This window comes from Mus caroli, chromosome 16 (genome assembly GCF_900094665.2).
Source record: "Mus caroli chromosome 16, CAROLI_EIJ_v1.1, whole genome shotgun sequence".
NCBI lineage: Eukaryota > Metazoa > Chordata > Mammalia > Rodentia > Muridae > Mus > Mus caroli.
In genome coordinates this window covers 411,395-439,000 of record NC_034585.1, presented here as the reverse complement: position 1 = coordinate 439,000, position 27,606 = coordinate 411,395, and the positions used below count along the sequence as shown (strand labels likewise).

The following is a 27,606-nucleotide window of genomic DNA, read 5'->3' as shown; positions in this document are numbered from 1 at the left end:
TAGCCAAGGTCAAACTAAATGGAGAGAAACTCGAAGCAATCCCACTAAAATCAGGGACTAGACAAGGCTGCCCACTTTCTCCCTACCTATTCAATATAGTACTTGAAGTTCTAGCCAGAGCAATTCGACAACAAAAGGAGATCTAGGGGATACAAATTGGAAAGGAAGAAGTCAAAATATCACTATTTGCAGATGATATGATAGTATAAGTTACCCCAAAAATTCCACCAGAGACCTCCTAAACCTGATAAACCGCTTCAGTGCAGTAGCTGGATATAAAATTAATTCAAACAAATCAATGGCCTTTCTCTACTCAAAGGACGAGAAAGAAATTAGGGAAACAACACCCTTCACAATAGTCACAAATAATATAAAATACCTTGGTGTGACTCTTACTAAAGAAGTGAAAGATCTGTATGATAAGAACTACAAGTCTCTGAAGAAAGAAATTGAAGAAGCTCTCAGAAGATGGTAAGATCTCCCATGCTCATGGATTGGCAGGATTAATATAGTAAACTTAACTTCAAACAGATTTGATTATCTACCTTACCTGTGTAATGTGTATTCTGTCATGTAGAAATCTTCTTCTGTTTGGCTGTGGGCAGAGAAAGTTTTAAACTCTTCTAGAATATTATGAGAGAAACATTTAGAATATTTTGACTTTCCTTGTAAAAACCAGGAATTTTATATTGGTGACATTTTCTTTTTAGGAAGTGAGAATATTTTTCTACAAATAGTGATATAAAACTTCTGGAGGTATACATTTTTGTATACTACATATTTAAGGATAAGAATGTCATTCTTTTGGGGGACTTTTGAAAAATCGTAAGTGTTCTGTAGTTAGGATAGCAGCAGTTCCTTTACCACTCTATAGTACCTTCTGAAAAATAACTAGTAGATACTTCCTTCTTGGTAATGTGTGTATGATCGCAGCTGAGCTCAGTAGCAGGTGGGCTGGGCTATAGAGATCAGATCTATAGTCTCATTGCTGGAAGAGTCTGCTCCTTAGAGAAGCTGGGTTTTGTTTGTTAGTTAGTGCTTAATGATGGTAATGACACCTGGGTGGTTGAACTTGGGACTAAGTATTTTCAGGTAAATGCCACTCTGGTTTCTTGCTTAAGCTCTCCAAAGCTTAGGTACCAAAACATTCCTAATGAAGCAGCGTCTCTGGCTGCCAGAATTGAACCAGAGTTCAAATAGCAGGTATAATTGTACCTTTGTTGTACCCAGAGCCAACATGTGATTGCTGAAGCAATAAACTGAGCAGCATACAGCCTTTGGTGTCCTGATTACTCGTACTTAGTTCTGTTTTTCCTCCTTTTCTCCATTCCAGTGGTAAAGATCTGATAATGATGGCCAAGTCTCATTCATTCAGATATTTTTCTAGTCGCATTAAAATACATTAAGGCCAGGTGCGACAGTTTATAACCATGTAATCTCTGAACCATAATGAATGAGTTTGGTTTACTTAGTTGTATTAAGTACTAATGATAGCTTCAGCTAATATTTTAAATATTGTGCTGCCAAACAGTGGGTCATCATGCCATTTCAGGCAGTCACAATATTTGAGTAGAAATGACTTTAAAGAACAATTTCTCCTTATAAAATAATGTTTCTAGTAGGTATTTTAAAGAATACAGAAGTTTTAAAAGAGAAAAACTGGGACTGTTGAGACAGCTCAGAAAGTTCTTGCCATGCAAACCGGCTAACCTGAGTTTGGTCTCTGAGCTGCGTAGCATAGTGGGGTATTCCTGTGACAACCTGAGCATGTTTTAGGAAGGACTGTGAAAGGACTTTGGAACTTGGACTAAAAGATCCATTCGGTGTTAAGAGCTCTGTGGGATGTTGGATAGGAGCTTGGAAGATAATGTTGAGAACAGTGCAGACGATGGAGGCCTGGCTTGTGAAATTTCAGAGGGAATATTAAAGACATTTTTCAGGGCCATTGCTAGTTTGATTGTTAAGATTCTGTGGTTTTGGTTAGCTGGGGCTGAAGAATCAGCTGTGATTAGCAAGATGCCAGAACCACTAAAGGGAACCTTTGTGTTACTGGGACTTTGTTTTACTGGTTAGCTGGATCTAAGAAATTAGCGGTGATTAAGAAGAGACCAGCATCACTGAGGTGACATCTTCTGGGAAGTGTTTTCTGAGAGCACAGAGGCTGTGTTCCAGAGATAGCCAAGGTTGTACCTTGTGCTTTGGCTGTGCTTGGTAATGTGTAAGAGTTACCCAGGTGGTACTGGTTTTGAAGGCATGAAAGTGTCATGAAGAGCAGCTGAGGCTTGGCACTGTGAAAGACCACAGAAGACCATTGGTGAAGGCGCAGTCTCAGGTACAATTGATGGCCCAGGACTGAAGGGGTCATGCAAAGGAGTTGAGGCTTGGAACCATGAAGAGAGCCTATGAGAGGCTATTGGTGAAGCCTAGTTGCAGCGGAAGCACAGCAGTGTTTTGGAGATGCCAATACCATGAGATGACCACCAAGAACAGCAGCAGCAGTGGAGTACGGACAGCTGGAGCCTAGAAGACAAGATGTGTGTTACAAAGGGCAGGGCTGGAGAAGTGACCCAAGCCAGTGGAGGAGCCCATAAGATCATGAATGGACCTGACATTGGACGGTTGGAGTTTGATTTTGATTTTGACTGTGACTGTGCCCTGATATTTTTCCCTCTTAAAGGAAGAAAGTATTTTAGTGGAGCCTACAGAGACTTTTAATTGTAAAAAGACTTTGAATTTTAAAAGAGATTGGGTATTTTAAAGGGATTGAAATTTAATATGTAAGAATTTGCAAAAGCTGTGGGACTTTTAAAGTTATTTAGATCTTGGGTATGAATAAGAAAGTAAGGGTTAAGGCTTAATAGTGATGTGTTTGTGTGTCAAATTGATAAGGGGTCAGTTTTACTGACTGGTTTTGTGTTAACTAGACACAAGCTGGAGTTATCACAGAGAAAGGAGCTGCAGTTGAGAAAATGAGATCTTGCTGTAAGGCATTTTCTCAATTAGTGATCAACGTGGGAGGTCCCCTTGTGGGTGGGACCATCTCTGGGCTGATAGTCTTGGGTTCTGTAAGAGAGCAGGCTGAGCAAGCCAGAGGAAGCAAGCCAGTAAGAAACATCCCTCCATGGCCTCTGCATCAGCTCCTGTATCCTGACCTGCTTGAGTTCCCGTCCTGACTTCCTTGGTGATGAACAGCAATAGGGAAGTGTAAGCTGAATAAACCCTTTCCTGAATAAACCCTTTCCTCCCCAACTTGCATCTTGGTCATGTTTGTGCAGGAATAGAAACCCTGACTAAGACAGCAATCCACTTACATTCTGTTGTCCCTTTTAGATAGTCTTATACTCCATCATACTTTTTGTAAGTTAACTCTGGACAAGAGTACAGAGAGCATGAAGCTTGGATGCTTGATTCCTGTGCTGTGCAGATAGTAGGATGTACCCTATATGATCTTTTGAAATGGCCTTTGGCCACATGGAGAGTATCACTGATATAAGGCCCTTTCAGGCCCCCCATATTGAAATTCCAAATGGTTTCCCACTGTAAATACCTACATCTCCTATCAGTAAAACTTGTCATATAAATTAAGTACTGATTGAGACTAAAAATGGACATGACTTAGAAAGAACCGTGAAGGTTCCATTATGATCATTTGAGTGTTCCTGGGTTTGTTTGTTTGGGTTGTTTTGTTTTTGTTTTGTTTCTAGACTAAGTTTCTATGTATAGCCCTAGCTGTCCTGGAACTCACTCTGTAGACGAGGCTGGCCTTGAACTCAGAAATCTGCCTGACTCTGCCTCCCAGTGCTGGGATTAAAGGTGTGCACCACCACTGCCCAGTGTGTTCCTGTTTTATACATGAAAAAATTAAGGTTGGAGGCAAGAGGTTCATTCCTGCCATGTGGCTAGTTCAGAGCAGAATTAGAAACAAATCTCCTACTGCCCCCAGCCCAGGGCTTTGCTTGTGAATTAATATCAATTGCACCATGTAGAGATGGTGTCTCCAAAGGTCTTGGCCTGCTGAGGCATAGCACTAATATTAGACTACTGGCTTCTCTCCCAGTGCCTTAAAAGAAGTCTTATTCAAGAGGAAGCATGAGAGGGGCTTGAAACAATTTTGCAAGGAAGGTTTACTGATGACAGGAAGTGCTCAGATCTAGGGCTGTGTCTTCCTCAGAGCTACCACAGTGGTCAGCCCACCTAGGTTTTTGCTTTTCAGGTATGATCTGGTTGGTAAATGTTGCCAACAACATTGTATAGTATTGTCATTACTGGTATATATCCCTTAACTTCCATTCATCAAGTAGAGGTACTGGAAGGATTCCAAGAACAAGTGGGTGATAGCTGATGACTGAATACAGCCAAGCTTTTCCATGAAAACTGCTCTTCTTGGCTTTTTTCCAACAATGGTGGGTTGCCAAGAGAGAGAACTTTGGCTTTGCAAATGATCCAGCCATAGTCTAGGCTAGTAATGGTTCATTTTTTCTTCAGAAAGAATGAATATTTCTGGTACTTAAATTATTTACATTTTTGGTTTTTTTATATTTGTTAGATCATATTGTTTGTAGATACCTTATATAAATCTTTGGTTTTATGTGTAGTCTACTACATAGAGAAAGACTGAAAGTTCCTGCTTGACTCACCTGTCAGGCTAGACTGAAGTACACCAGGTGAGCAGTTGTGTATGTGACCTACATTGGAGCAGGAAGCACGCTGTTTTTTTTTGTTGTTGTTCATGAGTGTTTTTGTTCTTGTTGAAGTTTGGTTCATATTCCAGTTCATGTGCATTATACGAGTATATCCTGGTCATACTGCTTATGATAATTTTATTTTTCTTGAGACAGTCTTCTATATTGCTTAGTCACAGATTTCTCCTGCCTCAGCTTCCCAGATTCTGGGACCAACAGTGTTGAATGCCATAAGCCATTGTTGCTTCTTAATTCATTTGAAGTTGCTTAATAATTCATTTTAAGTTGTTGCTTCTTAATTCATTTTAAGCTCGGAATGAACAAAGTTTTTTTTTAATAATTTATTTTTATTTCATGTGCATTAGTGTTTTGCCTGCATGTATGTCTATGTGAGGGGTATCAATTCCCTGGAACTCAAGTTGCAAACAGTTGTAAGCTGCCATGTGGGTGGGTACTGGGAATTGAACTCAGGTCCTCAGGACGAGCAGCCAGTGCTCTTAACCCTTGAGCTACTTCTCCAGTTCCCTATAAACAAAGTTTTTAAGTTGAAAATATTTGATTTACTGGGATAGCTTGAAAATAATTGTCTCTTCACAATATCTGTATAGTTAGTGAGCCTTGAGTGCTTGCTTTCATCCTAATGAATTTCATAGTTATCAGAACACAGCTCATAATCAGATGCAGTGATCTCAGCTGTCCTCGATCTGCCAGCTTGAGTGTAAGCTGCTACATATTATCAGACATTCTCAGAACTGTTTTTATTTCATTATTTTTGTAGATAACCCTTGGAAAGAAATCATATTTAGTGTAATTTGACCCCCAAAGCCTTAGAATACTCATGAGGGTAGAGGAAGCAAGCATTCGTGGACTTTCTTTATGGCAGCTCTGATTTGGAATGCTTCATAAATGTGATTTTTTTTTTTAAATACTCACACAGCCCTTAGAGGAGGTGTTTTCATCTCCATTGTATATCAGAGTATAGAAGGTCTCACACACACAGTAGGTGGCAAAGCCATCATTCAGACCACGGTAATACCCAAAGCTCACTGGCTTGGCTCAGAGGAATTACCACCTCTATAAATGACATCTTATTTGGGGGGTGTGTACTAATAAGATTTGTTGTGCCCTTAAAATTAGGCATACTGCCATTATCTCACTGGCTATAGTTTGCCAGGGTCTCTGTGCAGTGGTACTCATTTCAGTCTGGTGTACTTAGAAGATGTAGTTACTATGCATTAGGGAGGTGACAGGCTTCATGGTGTAGGACAGTGTCTCTGAATTGGGCATATGACACTTAGAGTGAAGTCTTGAGCTGAGTTCTAATGTTCCTGTAGTTTTTAGGCATTCCTTTGCTTGTCTGTGAAGTCAAAGTTAGTTTATTGCTGAAAGCCGTACTTGCTTTTCTGGTTATTTTCTGTCACACTTCCTTCAAGTGTTCTGCTATGTAACACAATCACAAAAGAACTCACACAATATGTATTCACTGATAAGTGGATATTAGCCCAAAACTTAGGATACCCAAGATATAAGATACAATTTGCTAAACGCATGAAACTCAAGAAGAATGAAGACCAAAGTGTGGACACTGTGCACCTTCTTAGAATTGGGAACAAAACACCCAGGGAAGGAGTTACAGAGACAAAGTTCGTAGCTGTGATGTAAGGATGGACCATTTAGAGACTGCCGTATCCAGGGATCCATCCCATAATCAGCTTCTAAACGCTGACACCATTGCATACACTAGCAAGATTTTGCTGAAAGGACCCAAATATAGCTGTCTCTTGTGAGACGATGCCGGGGCCTAGCAAACACAGGAGTGGATGTTCACAGTCAGCTATTGGATGTATCACAGGGCTCCCAATGGAGAAGCTAGAGAAAGTACCCAAGGAGCTAAAGGGATCTGCAACCCTATTGTTGGAACAACATGATGTACTAACCAGAACCCCGGAGCTCTTGTCTCTAGCTGCATATGTATCGAAAGATGGCCTAGTCGGCCATCAATGGAAAGAGAGGCCCATTGGACTTGCAAACTTTATATGCCCCAATATAGGGGAATGCCAGGGCCAAAAGAATGGGAATGGGTGGGTAGGGAAGTGGGGGGCGCTATGGGGGACTTTTGGGATAGCATTGGAAATGTAATTGAGGAAAATATGTAATAAAAATATTAAAAATAAAAAAAAAGTGTTCTGCTATATGGTTTTAAATGTATATAAAATTATGAGGAAAACTGAAGTCCATTTTTTAAAAAACGAACTTGCCTTTCTGAAATTATATCATACTTGTAGTCACAGGAAACATTCCATAGCCCTGCTGAGTCCTTATGAGCTCCTACATGACAGCATGTATCTCCTTGTCTTTCTGTCTTTCCCTTCCTCCTGCTGGTCACATGGCCCATCTCATCCAATGTGTAGCTTCGGTCATATCTATGTGGCATTTCACTGGAGTTGGACCCTACTTTGAGTATTTATCCTGAGTAGTCATCTGGAAATTACGGTCAGAGTTCATTTGTTGTGGCATGGTTGGCTTCATGAGTGGTTGGTTATCTGTGCAATAAAACTCTTACATGAGGCATGAGGTTGTTTTAGCTTGAACTCATTTTCTCACAGGCAAGCAATATCCACTCTGAGGAGCTCTTGAGAATCCTATTGGACTTCCTTTGAGAATTTAATAATGCATGTGTACCCTCAAAACAAACAAAAAACACCACCACACAAAACAGGACAGACTCCTCTGTCCTGGTCCTACTGATGATTTAAGTTGTGCCTGCCCATTGTTTCAGCCCAGTGTAGTGTGGGAGCTCTTCTGGAAGAGGAGCCACCCTACCACTAATGTGACTTTATTGTGGAGAAAATGCCTCTCTGTGTTTCCATTCTACAGAGGAGCAAGAAGGCAGATCAGTTCTATACTGCTACTGTAAAGTCTACCTGGGAAAGGGGCCTCATTTGCAGTGGGCCACCTGTATCTTTTGACTCAGCCTTTCCAAATATCAGTGTCATTGTGCCTTAAGCCCTTTAGTTTTTTAGATTTCTCTGTCTTAACGTTTTGATGGTTGAGATGTATGTTAATTATCTTTTTGATTTGGATCTTGCTTGCTGAGTTGGGAGAGGAAGTTGAGTGAATCCAAGAGGAACTAGGATGCTCTCTTAGTGTAGTGGAGAGAATCTTTGTGCTCTTTTGGATCTCAAAACTTGTTTTAATATTTCAGTAGCTGTTCTATCATAAGTAGAAAATAGTATTTGTTTTCCATTAAAGCAAACTGAGGAAGCTTTTGCAACCAGAGGTACCCACTAATGGGTCAGTATTTGGGTGCCTAGGCTTGTTTGGTTTTGGGGGGAGATGTCTAGGTTAGGATCTTGCACCAAAGCCCAAGGTTTGTTGACATAGGAGGTAAGGTAGAGAACATTTGCTGCATATATGGCCAGAGACTGACTGTTGTCATCAAACACAAAACTGCCATCCTGTAAAAAATCAAGGTGAACTACCAGTTGATTACTATTTGGTAATTGAGAACCTTGAGAGTTTATTATTTTATATTGTTTATTATTATTATTTGTGTGCATGTATATGTATGTGTTGATGTGGGTATGGCTTACAGATGCATGTTACTGTGCCCAGTTTTACATTGGTGCTGCAGATCTGAATTCAGACCCCTTAGTGCTTTTGCAGTCATCACCTTCTCGAGTCTGCTTCCAAACTCTAGAAGATGGAAAGAGGACAGCTGCTTCTCCCAGTGTGCCCCAGATTTGTGCTGTTGTGCTCGGGCTTCAGTGGCTTACTTTCTCCACAGTGATTTTAAGCTTTTGTTCCTGGAGGCTTCTTAGAGTGGTTATTTAGTTGCCCCCGTAAACACTAAGCACCTTCAGTGTAAGACAAATAAATGTTTGTGGCTTTGTGACCGAGTGAGACTCAGCATGGATGAGCGTAAGTACTATGATGGCAGGTATCTCTGGAGTTGAATAGTGCTCTGTGCTTTCCATCATCTGTTTGGTTGGGTGCTGTCAGTTGACCATGTTGTGCAGCCTAAGACCTGAGCAGCCTGGTGACTAGATAATTGCTGGTTTGCCACAAATGCCCTTGGGTCAGTGAGCAAAGTTTGTATAGGGTTCTCTGTGGCCTCCTACCTCGACTGTGTAGGTTCAGGTCTAGCACCTTCCCCGTTGTGCTCACTCTTTACTCGTTGGGGCTGCAGTTAACATGTTTTTATTCTTAGTAAAGAGAGACATTACCAGATAAGCAGATTCTTGAATGACTGACTGGCACACATGATCACAGTGCTTTTTCCTGGCAAGTGGACAGAGCTGTGATTTCATAGATACTACTTTATGAGAGGTTTTGTTATTGTTTGGGGATTCTACTGTAATGAACTTTTCTGAGATTGGACTTGAATTAAGTACTTGAAGGGGCTCTGTTTGGAAGAACAGCAGTAAAAGCACACTTTCCTGTGTGGGCTACTGATAAATGAGAATATTAACATTCTACATGTTTTATTTTGTTTACAAATAAATCTCACAGTCACTGAAAGTTACTTTTTTGCTTTGGACTTTACTCAGTTTCAGTAGCAGATTTAAACTAAATCTGATAAAACTTGAGTTGAGAATAAAGCTAAGTTAATTAGCTTATTAATAAGTAACTGTTAGGAAGTTAAAAGGACTAAGTGGGTTTTATCAGTAATTGGATTTAGACATCTTAATTTTATTGTTTGAGTTTTGAGTACTGGTGCTAAGCAGCGTGCTAAGCTTAGACTTGGGACCATAGATAATTTGATTTCATCAACAGAGAATAGATAGAGAATTAAAAATCTAGAAATCTAGACACTCTAAAAGTGGATTTTTTTTTCCCTAAATCCACAGCTGTGTCCATTGCTTTCTATCTGATCTGTCACTCCTTTTAAGATGGGACAAACTACAGTGAGACGAGCTGTGGTAGCCCTTGGAGGCATATGTCCATTTCTTTGGCCTTAAAACTTTAATTACTGGCTCTGATCTGACTGAGCACAGGCTGGTGTGGGAAATGAGCATGGTGCCAGATACTCAAGGTCTGGCATCCTTGGTTAGTCTGGGTATCTTTTTGTTACAGACTCAGGATAGGAATCTACTAGCTTTCAAAATGAGTTCCTTTGAACTGGGTATCTGTAACTTGCTGTCCATGATCTTAGACTTTGTCCATGATTCTTACCTTTTGGGAATTGAAGCCATGCTGAAACTGTCAACTTGCCAAGGAGAAAAGATGGAATTTCCTGAAGAAAGTGGAATGTGATAGTACACACAGGCTGAGATGGGAGGATCATGAGTTCAAAGCCAGTCTAAACAACACAGATAGACTATATTTTAGTAGTTTAAAAAGAAAGAAAGAAAGCTGGGTATTTTACGCACATGCCTTTAATCCCAGCACTTGGGGGCAGGGAGCAGAGGCCCCCTTTGAGTTTGAGGACAGCCTGATCTACAGAGTGAGTACTAGGAGAGCCAGTGCTACATAGAGAATTCTGTCTAAAAAACACAAAACAAAACAAAAATTGAGCCAGAGGGCTGACTCAGCTGTTAAAATCTAGTCTCACAACCAAAGGGAAAAGGCTGTTGGTAATGGGAGAAGAGAAAAGTGGGGGGAGAGGGAAGAAAGAAATTTTCTAAAGAAACCTATCAGAGTGTTTCCAACCATCATATTACCCCCTTGAAATCTGATCAAGACCCCTGAGAGAATAAAAGCACTTGTAGAGTAATTAAATATTAGCTGAAAAAGTTCCCAATGGTCTTTATCTCAGAGCCTTTGCTGTGTAGGACTAGTGCAGGACAGGGCAGGGCTTTGGCCAACGTGAGGAGGAAAAAGTGTTGCCTCTTCTGTGATGGTAGTTCAGACAGGGATGATCTAGTCTTTAAGCCACTTTATTAGCCTTCTGTCTGTAGCATTAAGTTATTGAGTGAAACTTGTCCTTTCACAGTTCTAAGGAACTCTTGACAATGAAGCTTTCATTTATAACTGGAGGGAGGTTACACCTTGGCATCATTGGGTCAGACAAGCACTTCTAAAGTCTGTTTTTCATGTATGATTGTGTCATGACAGTTGATGGTTCCTGTTTTTGTTTCAGATGGGAATGACTGGTACCACAAGTCCATTTGGACAACCCTTTAGTCAAACTGGAGGGCAGCAGATGGGAGCCACTGGAGTGAACCCCCAGTTAGCCAGCAAACAGAGCATGGTCAATAGTTTGCCTGCTTTTCCTACAGATATCAAGAATACTTCAGTCACCACTGTGCCAAATATGGTAAGTTGCCCTTTGTTTTCTGTACTGAGGGGTTTGGTGGGTGCTTTGGCATATGGATTTATGGTGCTCACAGTGAAAAGCTGTAACTGGGTGTGCATTGGTGATAGCATCAGAACCCACCTCCTAAGAGCTCTCTAAATGTTATGAGCTAGCAACAAGAAGGGCAGGGAAGGCTGATTTAGCTGCTCCTCCCAGATTCCCTTTGTTGATGGTGAGAGTTATACACGTGAATTATTTTACCGTTCTTTCCAAATTTATGAATATCAACAATACTGGCTTACTTGTTGTTAGTGGGTTGAAGCTGTCAGTAGAAGTTTGATTTGTGTTGCAGTTAAAAGACTATGTTTTTGTATTCAAGAATTATTTTGTACTGATGAGACGGTATTAGGTCTGACTTGATAGATGATTACATATCATCATTCTTAAGAGTTCCCAAGCTATAACAGAAATTGTATATGAAATCTCTAACCTAACAAGCCAATGCGAGTGAGTGTCTCTTTCTTCCCAGAATAGAATCTGTTAATTTAGAACATTGAAGGCATCGTATGCAGGTGGTGGCTGGTTAACCTCTCAACCACTTCTCTTCCTTACGTTTGTTGGTGACAGTGGCCCCTCCATACTTCCATGTACTTGTACAGTAAAATGACTTGGCAAGGTTTAGTGAAAACTGACCATGCTCTTTAGAAAGTTGTCTTTTAACATGGAAAAACTTGTCATTTTGAAATACTAGTAGAAGAATTCCTGAGTATTCTCTATCTCCTCCCTCCCCCTCTGTAAGATCTTCTCTAACCTTAGTATGTGCCAAGGCGAAGAGAATGACAGAGTTTACAGCATGCAGTGTTCTCAGGCAAGTGTTGAGTGAGGCCTTTTCTCCATTAGTGTACAATCAGAAAATGGGAACAGTGAGATGTCCTGGGAAGACAACAGCCCCCACCCCTTTTAAAGCTGTAAAATCTGCCTATTTTCAGAACCACTGATGATTTCCTGTTCTTTGTTATTAGGACAGTCCCCTTAGCTCTCCTACTCTGCTAGCTTCCTTTCATTAACTTTTGGTTGCCAGGGTTGTGGACACAGTCTTAGCCTCTGGGACCTTAGAGTCAGCTTATATACTGCCTGGCCTCCCTCTCTCATGCTTTGTTTTCAATTCTCCCTGCAAAGACAGTGGCATGAACTCCAAGGCCAGCTGCATTACCTGTGCCTCCTTGGTAGCTAGGCACACATTTAGACTTTAGGGGGAAAAAAATTCTATTTTTCCATGATGTTCTCTGTTTTATACACAGGAATCCCTGACAATGTTTTCCTCCCTTTCTACTTTTAAATTTCTCTCTGGCTTCTTAAGTTCCTTTCTACACTATTAATTCCAGAATGTTAAAATTCCTGTACTCCAGCTTCCTCTGCTAGCCTTGGCTGCTACTTTGGAGACCTCAACTTGCTAAGTGTAGTATGGACGAGGGTTGCACAGAGGGACTAGGCAGAGGGCCTGGCCTTCTCCTTTCAGGACTTGAGCAGGGCTCCTTGCAGCCTCAGCAGTGGTCAGTGTTCTCACACAAGGCCACCTAGAACCTTGGTAATGTTTGGCAATAACCCTGGCCCACTATCCAAAGTCCTTCCTCCGTCCTGGCTGTTACAACCCAGTATCTTCAGGCACTAAAGGACTAGGCTCTTTGGGGTACAGCTTTTCCTATTGGGAACCCTTGCTTTGAAGAGTGGTCAGGAGGAACAATAGCAGTATGTCTCATTCCTTTGTTTGTTTTCTGGGATTTTGGAAGAATTCAGTCAACACTGTTCCTTAACCCCCCTCAAAACCATAGTAAACCTTCATAGTAAAGCTTTTTTGTCTACAGAAGCTGTAGTGCTCACTCAGGCCACCTTTCTTATAAAGGTCATGTTTAGAGAAAGATTCATAGATGCCTTTGGGAAGTAAACTAGGTCCTTTGCTGCTTGTATTGTTTATTCTGGAGGTACAGAGTGGGCCAGGCCATGTCCACGCCATGTGCTCATGAGGAAAAGCCCTTAGTGGAACATAGAGGTAGGGCTGATTAAAGGGGTCAAGGCACAGGCTGCAAGTGTCTTTACTTTATTCCTGCTGTGACTTCTTGAGGTATCATCAGCAGGTCCCATTTGATGGTGAGAAAATTAAGGTTCTGGGGGAGTCTTGCTTGTTCATGGCTATGTGGCTTCCTTTTTAATTATATACCTAGATGTTTTAGCAGCCCTGAGTTCCCTGGGAGTGGCTTTCCTAGCCTGTGCTTGCACAGTTTGTTTGCAGTTTCTTGACTGTGTTTTGTGATCTTTCTTGAATTTCTCTATTATATCTGGTGTATTAAGATGACAGATTTTCACATGGCAAGGAAACATTGTTATAAAAAATAGATCTATTACATTAAAAAAGGAAAATATGATGCCCTGAACATAATGTCCTTCTCCCTTTTTTGGGGAGATGAGAAGAAATATACTTTGATAGTTGTTTTGGTTGATTTCTTATTTCAGTAATAAAGGATCAAAAGCAACTTGGGGAGAAAAGGCTTACATTTCCACATCACTGTCTGTTATTGAGAGAAGCAGAGATCATGGAAGAATGCTGCTTATTGGCTTATTCCTTGTGGCTTGCTCAGTGTGCTTTTTTTAAAAAATAGCAACTCAGGTCCACCTATAGGCATCACCTGTAATGGAGCTGAACCCTTTCACATCAGTCATTAATCAAGAAGATGGCCCCACAGAATTACCTACAGGCCAGTCTTGTAGAGGTATTTTCTCAGTGAAGGTTCCCTCTTATCAGAATGACCTAAGCTTGTCTAAAAGTTGATTAAAAAAAATAGCCAGCACAAGAGTTTTTTAGGAGTTGATTGACTTTGGTACCAAACAGTTCAGGTTAGGGACACTGATGCCAGATAATGCAGGTTAAGATCTTCATTGGGTAACTGAAGCCTCATAGTCTTGGACCAAGCAGGGGACTCTTTTTTTCTCTTCTTGCTTGGCTTCAGCATTTCTGTCTCGTGTTGAGACCTATTTCTTTTGTTTGACATGTTTGCTGTGGCCTGCAATGGGCTTAGGTATGGGAGCCTAGAGGGCAGTTGTGAGAGAAGGTGAGTTTTGCTCTTCAGTATAAAAAATTGCCTCAATTGCCTGTGTACCATGCAGTAGTTGAGATGGACACAAAGACCTTCTTAGGTGGAAGCATCAGAAAAGGCCTCATCAAGGCAAGGAGATTTGAAGATGATGCCACAGAGACTCTACAGCAATGGTTGTCATCCTTCCTAATGCAATGACCCTGTAATACAGTTCTCATGCTGTGGTGAACCCCCAGCCATAAAATTATTTCATTGGTACTTCATAACTATAATTTTGCTACTAAAGATGGTCTTAGGTGACCTTTATGAAAGGGTCATTGGATCACCTCAAAGGGGTCACAACCCACAGGGTGATAGATTTTGCAAAAGCTAGTACTTTTGAATGATGACTCTTATTAGGAAGGGCCAACTAGGAAAAAGTCATCTTGCAGTTGGTGTGGAGAAATAGCTCAGCAGTTAAGAGCATTGGCTATTCTTTCTCCGTATTGAGTTTTAATTCCTATCACCCTCACAGTGACTCACAAGCATCTGTAACCCCAGTTCCAGGGGATTTCATGTCCTCTTCCTGGCCTCAATGAGCACCAGGCATGTATGTAGTGGCAGACATACATGCAGGCAAAAACAGGCACATAAATAAAAAAAAATACATATATATTTTTTAAAAAGCTAGAGTTTAGGTAGGGATCTTGAGTGGAAAGAGAGCTGTCAGCTTACAGGGAAATAAGCTGCAGTTTTTGTTTTTTGGTTTTTTGTTGTTGTTGTTTTTTGTCTTTTAATGGTTTTTCGAGACAAGGTTTCTCTGTATAGCTCTGGCTGTCCTGGAGCTCACTTTGTAGACCAGGCTGGCCTCGAACTCAGAAATCTGCCTGCCTCTGCCTCCCGAGTGCCGGGATTAAAGGTGTGCACCACCACACCCGGCTTGTTTTTCTTTTTGAAGTCATTCAAAGGCACCCTCTCCTCCACCCCCCACCCCCAGCTACTTTGTGGAGGTGCTAGTGGCCTGGATATGGTTAGTCACAGTGGGTTATGAGAGAAAACAAGGTTGTCACTTAGGTAGATTATCTACTGAAAAGGTCCTGGTAGAAAACACCTGAGAAAGGTGTCCTTTACAGAGCTGGAAGAGGAGCAGATTTGAGGGAGGGAACAAAGGTGTAGGTGCAAGTGACTGAACTCTGCATCCCAAGAGAGGATGGCAAGTAAGTGGGTGGTATGAATGAATAGGGGAACTGCTGGCCATCTTGGAATCACTGGCAGTATAGAGACAACTTTATGATGTGACCCAGGAAGAGCAACAGATAGATCTCCAGCTAGAGAGAAGGAAAAAAAGCTGATGTAGGAGATGATAGGGGTAATTCACTACAAGTAGAGAAGGGACTTTTGGAGTGTGGATTTGGTGTCAGCTGAGATTAAAAGGCTAAAGAGCATCATTAGGACAGGAAAAGCAGCATAAAATGGTCCATCCTGTGCTGATAAATGGGTGTGACTTCCATGTTTGAAAACCTTGTGATTACCTCTCTTGTGACTCCCAGTGCTTTGGTGTTGGGAGCTACAAAGTGTTAGAAACCAGAAACCCTAGTAGACATGTGGTAGTGTCTATTTTTGAGGATATATTCAAGAGAAAATAGGCATGTTCTTAAACTTTCAGATATTTCTCATTGTAACTCTGCTTCTGTTTTTTTAAATAAAAATAAAATAATAAAAAATATATGGTCTCTATATAGACTTTTGTTAGTAAAGTCTTACCATTTTATGATTCTCAGAGGTATTTTGCATATCTTTCTCTGCAGAAAGATAAGTTCTAAAATCAGGAATGCATATTAGACTTACTCACACATTAAATTTAATTACAGTATGTATACTGCTTTACATGTTTATAAACTAATAAGATTGAAATAATTATTAAATATATTGTATAATGTTCTAGGACATTTTATGTGGGTCTAAAGATTTTTAAATTACTTACAATTTATTGATAAAGGAAGAGAAATGCTTTGTCAGAGGTGAAGAGTATGTTGCCTATCTGTATTGGTTTTGAAGTATGTGGGAACCTTCCCTGAAGAGAAATGTGTGCACAAGAGTGGTGAGGTGGGGTTTGTTTTGTTTTGTTTTGCTTTTTTGTTTTTGTTTTTTTTTTATATGAGTACACTGTCCCTCTCTTCAGACACACCAGAAGAGGGCATCAGATCCCATTGCAGATGGTTGTGAGCCACCATGTGGTTGCTGGAAATTAAACTCAGGACCTCTGGAAGAATAGTCAGTGCTCTTAACCACTAAGCCATCTCTCTAGCCCAGGAACAGTGAGTGGCTCTCCATTTACAAGAACAACACTTGATTCCTGGTGACATTTTGCCGTAAGCTTTGGATTGGGTTTGCAGCCATTTTCATAGAAGTAGGAGTTGTCTTAGGCAAAGAATGTTTAAGAAATAAAGAATTTTCATCTCCATGGCCTAGCAGGTCTCTGTGGGGTTACTTTCTGATAGGAAGTTCCTATATGTAGTTTTTTCAAATAAAAAACAACACTAGAGATATCAGCATTCTTAAGGATGTGCGGTAGGAGAGTCATCTGGTGTGCTCCTTTACTTAGCTTACTTAAAATTGCTCATGAGAATGATGTTATACTTTGTTTTGATTGTATGTTAAAATTTTGAGGTAGAGGTTTGGACAGGACCCAGACAGCTGCTGATAGACAGCTATCTCTAAATGGGAGGAAAATGTGGCTGTTCAGAGGAATTTCAGACAGAGGAGAGTTTCTAGCACTGACCTGTCAAAACACAACAGCGATACTGGCAGCATCTGGGTAGTAAGCCATGCATACTGGACTTTCTTGCCATATGTCCTGGGCTTCAGGAAGTAGCTGTGCATCTCAGTGTGCATGCTGATGATGGGACGTTCTTGAGCCTCTACCAGATTCAGAATCCTCCAGGAAAAAAAGGCTAGGAATTTGTTTCTGTGGTCACTCTGAAACTTCATTGTGTTTCTTGATTAGTTTCCCAGCTTATGGTGCCTAAGCCCCTTTGATGAAATTCAGATACTTCTCAAATAGATGATGGCTGAGTAGTCCTTTTTTATTAGAATCTGCAGTTATATGTGTGTGCCTTTAGTATAAGAGCCAATCTAAATAAAGTGTATGACAGCCATTATTCACTACAATGTTGGCCAAGTGGCCAGCTGTGCCCTGTGGAATGGACTTGCCTTACTTACTTCAGCTTTTATTTGCTGTTTTTGTTTTCTTTCTCTTGGGTCTGGTTAATGAATTGGGCATTAGGAAGGACCGGGTTTAACAGTCAAAAGCTGCATGGAGGCCTGCGTCTCCTCTGTGAATACAACTGGCCTACATCCATGGATCCAATAAATCTCACATGTGTCTGTGTGAACTACATACAAAATTTTCTTGTTTTCATTCTCCAAACAGTATGGTATAACAATTATTTATTTCACATTTTCATTGTATCTGGTTTAAGTAATTTGGAGATGTTTGTATAATCATGTTCAACCTGCAGCCTGTAGGCCGTGTGTATCCCAGGACAGGCTTGACTGTCATCCAACAAGTTTTTAAATAGCAAAATCATGTTACAATGTTGGGCATCTTTTCTTAGAGACTATAGGAGGTGTGCTTAGGTATTTTCCCATCTCACCACTTCATATTCATTGTCTCTTGAATAATTATCTCTTCTTCTAGCTAATAGCTGTGGTGGTTTTGTGTTGACAGTTCATACTATGTAGCCCAAGATAGCCTTCAATTCCTGCTTCAGGCTTCTGAGCATTGAGATAATAGGCATATGCCATGATGCTGGGTCTTGACAGCTGTGTAGATTTAATGAACACTTTCTTTCCTGTTTTAGGCCTCAGCTTTGCATCCTCAGTGGTTTCAGGGTCCTGAAAAGAATCAGTGCAAGCAATACCAATGTTTGAGACATGAAATTCTTTGAAGACCTTGCCTATTCTTGAACATTTACTAGAAAATAACGTTCTTTCTATGAGAGATGGCAAGATAAGTTTGGTTTTTTTTTTTAATATCTGTATGTCTGCAGAGTTTAGAGCATCTTCAGTGATTTTTTTTTCAAGTTGATATTTTGATTTTATAATCAGTTCTGAAAATTCTGCTTTGTGTAAATATACTGCAAAATGGTAAATGTATTGAGGACATTTTGGAAATTCTGTCCTATTCCCAAGCCAAGATTTAATTTGATAATTTTTTTAAGTTGAAACTTGTCAGCGACTCTGCTTTAAAAATCAAACATTCTGATACACTGAAAGTGAAGAGATAAATTTTAAAAGCACTGATTGCTCTTTCAAAAGACCCTGGGTTCAATTCCCTAATAGCGGCTTATTACCATATGTAACTCTGGGCCCCTTCAAGTGCCAGGCACACAAGTGGTTCATAGACACATATCTAGGCAAAGCACCCATGCACATAAGATAAAATAAAATGCATTCTGATACATTATTACTGAAGAAGATTGAAGAGAAATATTCAACGTTTTTGTTTTCTATAATTAAATGATTCTGTTTCTTGAAGAACAGAAGTTCGTATGTGCAGTCTTGAGCCTGAGGTTTTCCAGACAGTATTTGCTGGTGTTGACTCAGCATGTTGGGACGTGCAATATGGAGTGCACATCTTGTGTTCGGTGTGAGGTTGCTACAGTGAGGTCATATAATGTGAAGCAGGCCTCAGGACTGTTGCTGTATTTATTGATTTTTAATTAACCATTTGGTCATTTAATGTTCAGAAACATCTTGCTTTCAGATGTTCTCAGCACCCAACTTAGGTATGTGGTTTCTTCTTTTTACATATTTTCTTTATTTACATTTCAAATGTTATCCCCTTTCCTGGTTTCTTAAGGGGTTGTCACCACAGGCTAAGGAGCTATAGTAGAATAGAGTATAGAGTACATAGGAAAACGAGATTGGAGTGATTACTCAGAACTTAAGCAAGACAGGTGGTGGTGGTGGTGGTGGGGTGCATGTCTTTAATCCCAGCACTAGGGAGGTAGACAGGTGGATCTATGTGAGTTTGAGGCTAGTCTGGTCTACAGAAGGAGTTCCAGGACAGCCAGGGCTGTTATACAGTGAAACCCAGTCTCAAAAAAAAAAAAAAAAAAACCAAAAAACAAAACAAAAACAAAAAACTTAAACCTAATAATCCTAATAAAAATTCATATTAGAATTTTTTAAAGAACCAAGGAATACCAGTATTAGCTATTTTGCCTGTAAAGGCAGTTTGATAGATTGGTGGGTATAACTGATGGGCTACTAAATTATGGTGATCAACAGCACATATGTTTTAGTGTTGTTGTCTGTTGTGTTGATGAAGTACCATGACAAAAGCAAGTGTAGAGAGATGGCCCAACAGGGGTAGTTCATACCTTTAATCCCAGCACTTGGGAAGTGGTAAAAGTGGTATTTGTACTTATGTTCAAGTAATCAAATTCTATACTGTTACTAATTCTCAAAGAGTTAAAGTGTTTTTAACAAGTAAGCCTATAAAGGAAAGTATTAGAAGATAAGATGAATATTTTATCACAGGTATAAAAGCCTTAGTCAAAAAACTGAAAGCAATAATCCTCACCCATCACCGACAGAGACAAAGTTCCAAAGGACTTACAGGTTTAAGTTGATGTTTTAGCTAGTTTTCCAAAATTTATCTTCACAATAAGAATAAAATATGGAAGAAGAATAAGCCTCATAACTAATTATCATGCTAGAGAGCAGCACAGTGCAATAAAGAAAGCATGAGGCCATGCTTCACAGAAATTGCTGCTCAGAACTAGGCAAATGGACCTCTGAGTTGGAGGACAGTGAGGACTATAGCGAGAAATACTATCTTGAAAAACCAAGGTGGGGGATATGTTTACATTATCTCACCATTCTAGGTTAGAGAAGTCACAGAGGGCGTTGGTTGCATCACGCACATGATCGGGAGCAGAGAGCAAGAAATTCATGCAAACATTGATTGTGCTCAGCTCACTTCTCCACTCTCACCGCTCACTTAGGGAATAGTACATCCACAGTGGGCGCTTCTTCCCACTTGAATTAATGTAATAAAGATAAAATGCCTATAGGTCAGTTTTCTTTAAATTTCCTCACTGAGATTCTCTTTCCAGTTGGTCCTGAACTGTTTCAAGTTGACAAAACTAACTACTACTATAAGGCTGAGATGGTATATGCTATTAACCCCAGCACTCATGGGGTAGAGGCAGATAGAGCTCTGAGTTAGAGACCAACTTGGTATACATAGTTAGTTCCAGGCCAGCCAGGGCTACATAGACAGACCCTGTCTCAAAATAAACAAAAAACAAACTGTCAAACCTGAGAATCTGCTACAATGTGTAAGACATATGGTTGTTTTTAGTGAAGCCCACCTGTGTCCTGATGTGTTGGGGTCAGTGAGTTTTGTTTATGTTTCTCAGTAGCTTACTTTTCAAACTAATGTGGCTCTTATACTGCACTAACTTCCTTGCACGTTTATCAAATGACACATTCGACTTGGTGTGACATACCATTTTTCCCCATAATTCCTTTCACTCACCCCTTCCTAACTCCTCCGCTTAGTGTCCTCTTTTATAATTTTTAATCATCAATCAACTCCAACTTGTGCTATCATATATTCCCACTAGGGCTATAGTTGACCTTCCACATCCTTTAAGAAAACCTATTCTACCTGGTGCCATCAACAGTGTATGTGAGATGTGAACTTTAGAGTGTTGACTGGCTGACAAGCATTGCCTCTGAGTTGATTTGTGTAGCAGTCCTGTCAAGTCCAGTTCCTCCCCAGCCTCTGGCTCTTACAGTCTTCCCTCCCATCTTCCATGAACCTTGTGGAGATGACATGATATATATGTCCTATGTGTGTGACTGGCCACTCCACTAACAGTCTCTGCACTTGAATAGTTGTGAGGTTCTGTGTTAACTACTGTCATTTAAAAAAGGATTTGTTTGTGTGAGAGAGCAGGCACAGATGTGCATGGGTGCACACACGCGTGCATATTGAGTCCAGAAGAAGATGTCAGGTTACTTCCTTTATGCTTATTGATTGGAGTCAGAATCTTTACCTGGAACTCCTGCTTGCATTTTGTTGGCTGTTTTAATCTCCCACAGAGCTTGGGGGTTACAGGAGCTCCAAGTTTGTTATTGGGTGCTGGGGTCCAGCTTGCTCCTCAGAGCAAGCTTTTAACCATTGAGCAATTTCTCTGAACTTTTCCAATTTTTATAGTCAGTTCTTCATTGTTTTCCCTTTTTAATCTTTGTGTGTATATTCATGTATGTGAACACATGTATAGGGTGTGTATGTGTATGTGCACATAGAGACCAGAGGTTAGTGTCTGTTACCTTCTTAATCACTCTCTACCTTTGTGTGTGTGTGTGTGTGTGTGTATGTATATATATATATATATATATATATACATACATACATATATATATGTATATATGTGTGTGTGTGTATAACTCAGAGCTCACCAATTCTAGTAGCTTTGAGAAGCTCACCAATTCTAGTAGCTTTGAGAAGCTCCATCTCTGCCTTTCAATGCCTGCTTGGCTTTTTATGTTGACTCTGAGGATCCAAACTCCATGCCCAACGCCTTACTCATTGAACTCTCTTCTTCCCAGCTCTAGTTCTCTAATTTCTTCCTCCCTCCCTCCTTCTCTCCCTCCCTCCCTTTCTTCTTTCTGCCGTGATAGAACTATTAGATAATTTTTGTCAAGGTTTTTCTCAGAAAAGATATAGACTCAAAAGTTAATACAGGAAAACTGAATGGCCTTATACTATCTATTATGCTAAATACTAGATTCCAAATATACTTTTAGCAGCTTTTTGTTAAAACTTGAAACGTCAGCTGGGTGGTGGTGGTGGGTGTCTTTAATCCCAGCCCTGGGGAGGGCAAAGGTGGAAACCTATTTTGAAAGATCAAAAAACAAAACAAAACAAAATTACAACTCTACTTCAATATTGTTGCCTTAAGTAATAGTAATTTTATGGTTTGTTGTTGTTGTTTTTCCTCTAAGACAAGGTTTCTCTGTGTAACAGTGCTGGCTGCCCTGACTGAACTCACAGAGATCCTCCTCCCTCCCCACCCCCACCCCCACAACTCCCCTCCCCCTAAGAGCTGGGATTGTGTACTTCCACAATTTGGAGGGAGGAGGGCGTTCAAGACAGGGTTTCTCTGTATAGCCCTGGCTCTCCTGGAACTCACTCTGTAGACCAGGCTGGCCTCAAACTCAGAAATCTGCCTGCCTCTGCCTCCCAAGTGCTGGGGTTAAAGGCGTGAGCCACCACCGCCTTGCTCCACTGCCCAGATTTTTTGATGTATTCTAATTTTTTGTCTCTTAGGAATTTAGGTAAAGCTGACTAGGCCATTCTAATACTCCATAGTGCTTTGACTAGGGTTGTTTGAGATCATATTTTTGATGGCTGTGTACTGTTTCAGTATAGATCTGATGCAATATTTATTTAGTCCAACTTTGATAGGTATTTATATTTTTCTAATTTTTCATTTATCAATGTGATGCTTAACTTTGCCTATACATTGTAGCGTATCTTTGGTTACTTCCTTAGCAGTGAGTTAAGTGGGTTTACTAGCCAAAGGAATGAATACATATATTGGACTGTTGGTGTAACTCAGTTATAAAGCACATATTAGCATTCATGAAGCTCTGAGTTTAGTGCCCAGTGCCACTAAGAAGGAAAGGAAAGGAAGAGAGGGAGGGGAAAATGACATGGACTTGGTGATGGTGGCACCTTCATTTAATCTCAGCATTCTAGAGGCAGACTCTGGGTCACATTGCAGACATTGTCTCAACTCCTACTCCCTACAACCAGAAGGACTTCACGTTTCCTTTGATAGTGTTCTTTTCCAAGTCTGAAAGTTTGTCTTTTAAATATTACACCGAGCTGTATTTTTACCAGAACACTTAAGAATACTTTTCTTTTCTTTCTTTCTTTTTTTTTTGGTTTTTCAAGACAGGGTTTCTCTGTATAGCCCTGGCTGTCCTGGAACTCACTTTATAGACTGGGCTGTCCTCGAACTCAGAAATCCGCCTGCCTCTGCCTCCCGAGTGCTGTAAAGGCGTGCACCATACCCGGCTAAGAGTACTTTTCTTATATGCCCTCAACAACCACAGTGGTTATTTCCCATACTGTCCATATCGATGGGTAAAACATCTGTTTTATTTTGATTTATTTGATGACCAGTGACATTTTAGAAGCAGATTTATCGAGCTAGGCAAAGTGACATAATTCCAGCATCTGAGAAGTGGAGGGCAGGACTAGCCCAGACTAGGCTCCGTGAGAGACCCTGCCTCAAAACAGCAACAGAACTAACCAAACAAGAGTACAGCTTTTCAAGATGTCATCCATAGAACATTCTTTCTTATAAAGTGCTCAGCTCCATGGCTTTATGTAACCACGGTCTTAGTCAGTTTAGGATATTTTCATTATCCCCAAAGAAACACTGTACCAGTAGCAGCTACTCTTCCAATTCTCCAGAATGTTCAGCTGTAGCCAGTCTTAGATTTATGTTCCATTCCTATGTATTCCTGGACATTAAAGAGAAGTGGAATCATACAGTGTATATATAGTTCTCCCGTTCCCTACCCCCATAAATATGTCATTTCTGGCTTTATTCATTCATTCACTCATTCACTCTACATCCCAATATTAGCTCCCCTTCTCCTTCCAGTCCCCCCTCACACAGCTCCTCCCCCATTCCCCTATCCTCTCTCCTCCAAGAAGGAGAAACCCCTCCCCTGGCACATCACCTCACCTCACCCTGGCACATCAAGTCACACATGTCATTTCTTAATGATTAGAAAAATATTCTAGTTAGAGTAGAACACATTTTATTCTTCTCTTGATGAACACTTGGGTTGTTTTGTGTTCCTGGTTATACTGCTGTGAACTTTTTTTTTTTTTTTAACACATTTGTGTATGAACATGTCCTTTTGATTATCTTGGATATGTGCCAGAAGTGTAGAGTGATGTCCTGATTTGTGTTGAATGCCAGACATTTTCCTAGCAACTTAGGTTCTTTCCAGTGATGTGTGTCCAGTTCCTCCATGTCCCCCTCTACTGGACCACTGTTGCTGTTAGCATCCATCTCTTGTTGGTTCTAAAACTATACTCTGTGGCTTTGATCTTCCCACACCCCACCCTTTATTTGGAGATAGGGTCTCTATACATAGACCTGGCTGTCCTGGAACTCACTATGTAGACAAAGATGACCTCAAACTCACAGAGACCGATCTACCTACCTCCCATGTGCTGGAATTAAAGATGTGAACCACCATGCCTGGCTTGAGTCACATTTCTGTAATAGTAATGCTTAATGTCTGTATTGGTCATTCTTATTTTTGAGAAATATCTAGTCACATTCTTTGCACATTTTAAAGATTGTCTTTTATTAATAGACTTTAAGAGTTTGTGTTTTTTGTGGTTTGTTTTTTTTTTTTCTTAGTGTTTTTGGTTCTGACTGGGTATTAATAAGACCCATGATTTACAACTAATTTTCCCCATTCTTTTCCGATTCCACTGGGATTTTCTGTGTACACCAAACTGGCCTCGGATTCACAGAGATCTGCCTGCCCCTGCCACCTGAGTGATGGGATAAAGACATGTACCATCACACCTAGTTCCCTTTTATCTTTTTAAATAAAAAGCTAAAAATCTGTACAATTGTTTTGCCTGCCTGTATATATGTATAGCTCATGTGTGCTTGGATCTTCTGGAATTGGAGTTATGGACAGTTATGAGCAACCTTATGGGTGCTAGGACTCAAGTCCCTGTCCTCTGAAAGAAGTCAGTGCGATTAACTGTTGAGCCATTTCTCTAGTCCTCCCATCCACTTATATTTTTTAACCATTTTTCAAAATTTTTTCTAAGCTATTGCAAAAATTGTATAAACTATGAGGGTTACTTTTGAGAAGCAACACTTAGTTTGTGCCATTCTTTAAAAAATTGTATTTGTGCGCACGCGCGTGTGTGTGTGTACATGCTGTGGTTACATGCAGGTGTGTTCACAGTATCTTAGGATGCATGTGTGGAGGTCAGAAGACAAATTTTGGGAGTTGGTTCTCTCTTCCTGAGACTGAACCATCTTGCCACTTTTTGTGCTTTAAAGGGAAGGTCTTGTCTAAGACCCTTCCCTGTTGATTTCTTAGTGACTTCCTGGGTAGTAGGGACTGGATGTTTAAGTTGAAGAGACTTTAAACTGGATGTTTAAGTTGATAGGCCATCTGCAGCCCTTTGTTGCTTGTTAAGTGCCAACCTGGGAGAAGCAATTAGATCTGCTCCTTGGTTTCTAGGAACTTCATAAAAATTGGACCAGCCAGTGCTGTGGAGATGGCTCAGTTAGTAAGTGCCTATGTGAGCATTTGAGTTTAGATCTAAGATCTACATTTTTTAAATCCCTGTTTAGCCCAGGGCTGCTAGGGCAGACAACAGGAGAATCACTGGAGCTCACTAACCAGGTAGTCTACCTGAAACCACAGCTTCAGGTTTGACCAAAAAGTCTCTCATTAAATAAAGTGGAAAGCATCCCTTGTCAACCTGGCTTTTTTTTTTTTTAATTTTAAATTGAGGCTGGAGAGATGACTCAGTGGTTAAGAGCACTTGTTGCTCTTGCAGAGAATGCAAATTTGCTTCCTAGTACCCATACAGTAGTTCACAATCATCTGTAATTCCAGGTCCAGGGGATCTCATGCATCCATCTGACCTTTCTGGGTACCAAGTGTATGTGCACATGGTACGTAGACATACATGCAAACAAAACACTCACATGTAAGATTAATAAATCTAATTAAATTTTTTTATGTTTGATTATGGAGGTCAGGTCAGCTTGTATGTTGATTCTTTCCTCCCATCATATAGGTTCTCAGGGATCTAACTAGTCATTAGCCTTGGCAGCAAGTGCCTTGCTAGCCCCAGTGTTTCTTATATTAAAATATAATAGAAAAGATAAATCAGTGTTAGTGACTCAAATTGGGATTATCAGGATATTATTTAACCCTTGCTGTATGGATGATATAATGTATATTATAGACATTATAGTTTTCTTTTTTGGTAAGCCTATATGTGTCTGTGAAGAGTATTGGTGATTTGTAGAGAGCAAGAGCCCACAGGCTTCTTTGTCCATTTGCCTTGTATTAGAGAGTTATGCTCATCATGCTTGTTCAGACAGATGAAAACAATCCAACTCAGTTTCTGTAGCTTTAGTAGATTGCCAAATATCTTTTATGGGTGGAAATAATGAAAAACAAAACATTTCTTTCTTAAGAAAGCTTTAAAAATCATACTTGATTGTTGTGTTTTCAGTAAGTATATTATGCCTTTCTAAAAGTGGTGACCACAGTGAAGTGAAACTGCATGTGTTGTCCTCTGCATGTGCTACAACGAGATGTATAGGGCGCAGGGTGGTGTCTTCAAACAAAGGTGGCTCTGATCCTCAGCTGTGGGCTACACTTCTTCAAGGCAGTCTTTGTTAGGTTGAACACACAAAGTTGCCAACATTTTGCTCTTTGGAACCTAAATAAGCAGCAGTATCCTTTGGGTCAAGGGAAGCATGCTTTCCACTGATGGGAGCTAACGGCTGGGTGGGCTGGGTGGACTCAGTTCGTGTCGCTGCAGTCTAGAGCAGGTGTTGTTTTCTGGTTGTTGCTATTTGGATGATAATTGTATTCAAATGCTCGTGAGGCAGCTTTGCATCTAAGTTAGGTTGATTTTTGTGTTTGGATCTTCTCAATGTTTTGGTAGATTAAAGAAAACTATACCAGTTCTTTTGGTTATGTTGTTGATGAGCTTTTCAAATAATTAGAGAGCATAAAAACTCTAAAAACTTAATAAGACATTTTTGTTACTTTGTTTTATTTTAGTCCCAGTTGCAAACATCAGTGGGAATTGTGCCCACACAAGCAATTGCAACAGGCCCCACAGCAGACCCTGAAAAACGCAAACTGATACAGCAGCAGCTGGTTCTACTGCTTCATGCCCACAAATGTCAGAGACGAGAGCAAGCGAATGGAGAGGTTCGAGCCTGTTCTCTCCCACACTGTCGAACCATGAAAAACGTTTTGAATCACATGACACATTGTCAGGCTGGGAAAGCCTGCCAAGGTAAGTGTCCTTTTCTGAACTAGTGAACTGTTGTTAGGGTCGACTTGGCCTTTATTTTTTTTTCAGCAGCTTTGGTGGTTGGAATCCTGCATTGCCTAGATGCTGGCCTCCTTTTAGTGTGACCTAGAATATGTTGTTCCCACAGTCCCCACATGTGGCACTCAGCTGTCCCTGGAAAGTGTACCTACTGTGGGGCAGGTGATCTGGGGTTCTGATACTCTGAACTGCTCCTGCATGAGGCTCTGCCCCGGATTTGTTCTTTTTCTTCTTCCTTTCATGAAGGACTTCTCTGTTACTTGTTGAAGACTACTTGTTAATGTTTGTGTTGTGGTGGTTCGGCAGTGATACACACAGGCAGGCACACACCTTTTCCCACACCCCCAGCATCTGTCTTGTGGTTATTTCATGGATTTAGACTATCAGTTGGCCCACTGCCTTGCTCCTCTGCCCTCTGTCTTGAGGCTGCTCTGTTGGTATCCAAGTCACCAT

At 40.5% G+C, this 27,606-nt stretch overlaps 1 protein-coding gene across 2 annotated transcripts in view; it reads left to right on the top strand.

Annotated features, from left to right (window-relative positions):
- Crebbp (CREB binding protein) overlaps positions 1-27,606 on the top strand; it is a 129,746-nt gene that overhangs the window by 50,348 nt on the left and 51,792 nt on the right. For both annotated transcript variants that reach the window (XM_021184469.2, XM_029470633.1), the window contains exons 3-4: positions 10,765-10,941; positions 26,877-27,117. In XM_021184469.2, the coding sequence (XP_021040128.1) occupies positions 10,765-10,941; positions 26,877-27,117 (418 nt within the window). The remainder of the gene's footprint in view (positions 1-10,764; positions 10,942-26,876; positions 27,118-27,606) is intronic.